The 3,614-nt window shown below is 45.2% G+C and overlaps 1 protein-coding gene across 1 annotated transcript; it reads left to right on the top strand.

Annotated features, from left to right (window-relative positions):
• The first annotated feature begins 798 nt into the window (after positions 1–798).
• On the top strand, positions 799–1,989 carry LOC119284115 (protein transport protein Sec24-like At3g07100). Its single transcript, XM_037563378.1, has 2 exons — positions 799–1,020; positions 1,291–1,989. The coding sequence occupies exons 1-2, from the start codon at positions 799–801 to the stop codon at positions 1,519–1,521; spliced, it is 453 nt and encodes a 150-aa protein (XP_037419275.1). The 3' UTR covers positions 1,522–1,989.
• The last annotated feature ends 1,625 nt before the right edge of the window (positions 1,990–3,614 follow it).

Genomic DNA, 3,614 nt, shown 5'->3' with positions numbered 1-3,614 from the left:
TTTGACTAGTGGACCTCTCCACCCGGTTGTGTCAGGTCGGCCCATAGGGACACCCGGGAGCAACATCCGTGCCAAAACCACAGCTAAATCCACTCCGTGTAGAACCGACGCGGCAGTTTCCCCCCTCCAGGTGCCGCCGGCGGCGCCGTCCGTGAGGGAGGCCACGCACCGGAGACGCGTGCCGCCTCTTCGGACATGCCAGAACACCACCCGGTTGTCAACACGTACTATATGTAAGTTAGTCAAATAATAATATTTAAGAAAACATAAAATATAGCTATGAAAAAAAGAAAAAAAACTAACAAGTGTAGGGGGTGACTGGGAAGTGGATAAGGGAACTATGATAAAAAGATCGATGACGTGGTAAAAAAAGAAAAAAACTATGAAAAAAATATAGCTATGAAAAAAAGAAAAAAAGAAAAAAAGAAAAAAAGAAAAAAAACTGCCGTCGGCATAGCTGCGGCATAGGGCAGATGGCCGGCGCGCTGCGGATCGATGATGCGGCATATATGCCGACGGCAGCCGTTGGCATAGGTGGTGGTCGGTGCGCCTCGGATCGATGACGTGGTAAGGGCATCTATGCCGACGGCCTCCCGCCTCGGCCGTCGGTATAGATCGGACGCCGTTTGCCGCACGGCACGGCGGGATCGCTGGGCCCGCAACTATGCCGACGGCCCATATATGCCGACGGCTGCTGTAGGCGTAACTTTGGGTAAGCCGACGACCGTTCTGGGCCGACGGGGGCCGTCGGCATATGTCTGGATAGCCCGACGGCTTTATTACGCCGATGGCCTGGATATGGCTGTCGGCATAGCCCAGACAAGGCCGACGGGGGCCGTCGGCATAGATATGGCCGTCGGCATAGGGCCCCGTTCCGGTAGTGAGTGCCTAGACACTGCTGGTTTATATCTTCTTGATGATGGCTTCACCTTCCTAGTATGGTTGGGCAGGATGCTCCAACCTGAGCTCATGAACGACATTCTTGGAGTCAGCCTCTCAAACTTCCCTGATTTATCAAAGGTACCTTTCTTTACTCTTTGGTAAATAATATAGTCCCGACCTTGGGACTTATATTTCATTACTCTTTCCGTCCTTCAATTTTTTTGACTTTCTTAAACAAAATTCAAATAAATTAACAGTGTATCATGCCATTTCTCCTTTTTTTAGGTAAGTTCTTAAAAATACCTCTGATATGCTCTGGGATCAGAATCTATAAAAGGCTTACTGTTAGCATGTAATACAACTTCACTTTGTATTTGTGCTTGTTGCTGACATGGGGTAATCTTGCAGATTCAGTTGAGAGAATGTGACAACAATCACTCAAGAAACTTCATGGCAGTACTAAGAGCCCTAAGGGAGAGGGATTCTTCATGTTACCAGCTGCCCCGTGTGGTACGGCAAGGCGAGCAGCCAAGAGAAGGCTTCCTACTTCTGTCCAACCTCGTCGAGGATCAGATGGCAGGAACAAGCAGTTACATGGACTGGATACTCCAAATTCACCGCCAAACACAGAGCTCGTGATGATGTATGGTGGATGTTCCAGAAATTTTTGTTTTTGTGTAAACTGCTGCAGATTCGGCTGCTGTGCCAGTCCCCGGTCGCCCTCATAACCATTGGAACAAAAAATGGCGAGCCAGCTGTGTTCTACATATGCCATCCTGTTAGCAGCAGCAGCGCTCTCGCTGTCGGCGAGCAATACAAACTTTATTGTTAATATTTCGTCCTTGTGATTATTTTTTGTGACGAGAAAAGGATACATAGCTGTTGTACCAGAATAAGTAGGCAGCACCTTTGGTAAATTGTACAAGCGTTTGGAGTCTTCTGTAGGGGTTTGTACGTTTTCGTATCGTCGACAACTTTAGTTATCAAGATTGTGTAAACTCTTGTTTGACTGTTGGTACTCATCTGTATGCAAAGTGAAGCGCCTTTTAACTCATGGTGTGTGCTGTAGGTGACAAATGAATTCAAGATTCATATTTTCTTGTGATATAACTATGACCACCAAAAACTCAAGAATCACAATATTATAGAAAATAGTTTGAGACTAGTTTATTCATATGATTTTCTCCAAACTGTTTGTGATGATAGACGAATGGACAAATTTGCGGATTTTGGCTTGCACTTGGAATTTTAGTGCAAAGCTTGTGCTGAAAGCTGCTTGTAATGATGGATGAATGCACGCTTGGATTTTAAACTTGTGCTTCTTCTGGTGCATGCATATGGAGAGGACATGGTTTAATTGTTGCCTCATTTTAAGGTAATATTTTTTGAAGCTCTTTTTGAACATGGCAATCAACCGTTGAAACACAAATGACAGACAAGCTCGAGCGGAAGCACAAATGTAGAAACTAGAGTTGACGATAATAGTAGTGGTTGGGTAAAAGAAGAACAAATAAAGGTTACAGAACTTGTTTGTGCCATAGTCTCACTAAAAGTTAAAATCTTCATGTGGTATCTTCGTAGGGGAGTTGTTCTAACCAAAGACAACCTCGCACGGCGCAACTGGCCAGGGAGTAAGATGTGTTGTTTTTGTACTCATGAAGAGACAATCAAACACCTCTTTTTCCAATGCAAGTTTGCACGTTCTACGTGGTCAGTCATCCAAATAGCGTCAAATTTGTATCCGCCCACAAGTGTCGCCAATATTTTTGGTCATTGGTTGGATGGTATTCCAAATAGGTTGAAAACGCTAATAAGGGTGGGAGCGTATGCCTTACTATGGTCGCTTTGGCTATGTAGAAATGATTTGGTTTTCAATAACAAAAATGCTTCTCGTTTGCAGGTTATTTTCCGTTGTACGCACTCGCTTCGTACGTGGTATACGCTACAACGAGTGGAGTACCAACCGCTGTTCAAGGCGGTGTGTATGCGGTTGGAGCAGGTGGCTACGGAGGTTTTTACCCAACATGGGTGGCAGCATAATCTCCGGATCGGTCCACCACCCCTTTCGACATAGGCATAGTGTCGGTCTATATGACTCTACTGTCGTCCATTTGTCGTTTTTTCTTCCTTTCTTTTTATCAGACTTTAGGTGATTGGCTGTGTGCATCTTAGTTATGCAGAGGCCGGGTGTTACTCATAATGCCTACTTTTTGAGATAATAAAAGCGCCCTTTATCGAAAAATAGTCTCATAGTAGCTTAAGCCACAATCTCATAAATAGCCGCATAGCAGGACAAGAGTTCCTGAAAAGGTGTGAAGCATAATCTCTACGCCTACACGAACAAAGACTCAAGATCAGACCCGTACTCAGGCTCAGGCTCAGGCTCAGGCTCCGGCTTGTAGTGCATGACGAACACCACCAACTGTGCCACCAGGATCACAACTCCGACGGCGTTCGGTATCTATATAAGTTTTATAACTAAATCAGTCATCACAAACACAAAATATATACTGCTGGCTTTGATTAGAGGAGGACATAGTTTCTATTCTTACCGCAGTGTAGAGATCCCGAGGAGTGAACGAAAACCCAAAGCCAGCTGAAGCGGAAGCGTTGACGAGTCCAAGCAACACCTCGAGGAGCGGATCCATGTTGCCCACATCTTTGCTCTTTGCCGCTTCCACCTGCAAAACGATGCAAAATTTTGATGAGGAATCTAAACTAAACAATGTTAA

Source organism: Triticum dicoccoides, chromosome 4A (genome assembly GCF_002162155.2).
Source record: "Triticum dicoccoides isolate Atlit2015 ecotype Zavitan chromosome 4A, WEW_v2.0, whole genome shotgun sequence".
NCBI lineage: Eukaryota > Viridiplantae > Streptophyta > Magnoliopsida > Poales > Poaceae > Triticum > Triticum dicoccoides.
This window is presented reverse-complemented; position numbering and strand designations above follow the sequence as displayed.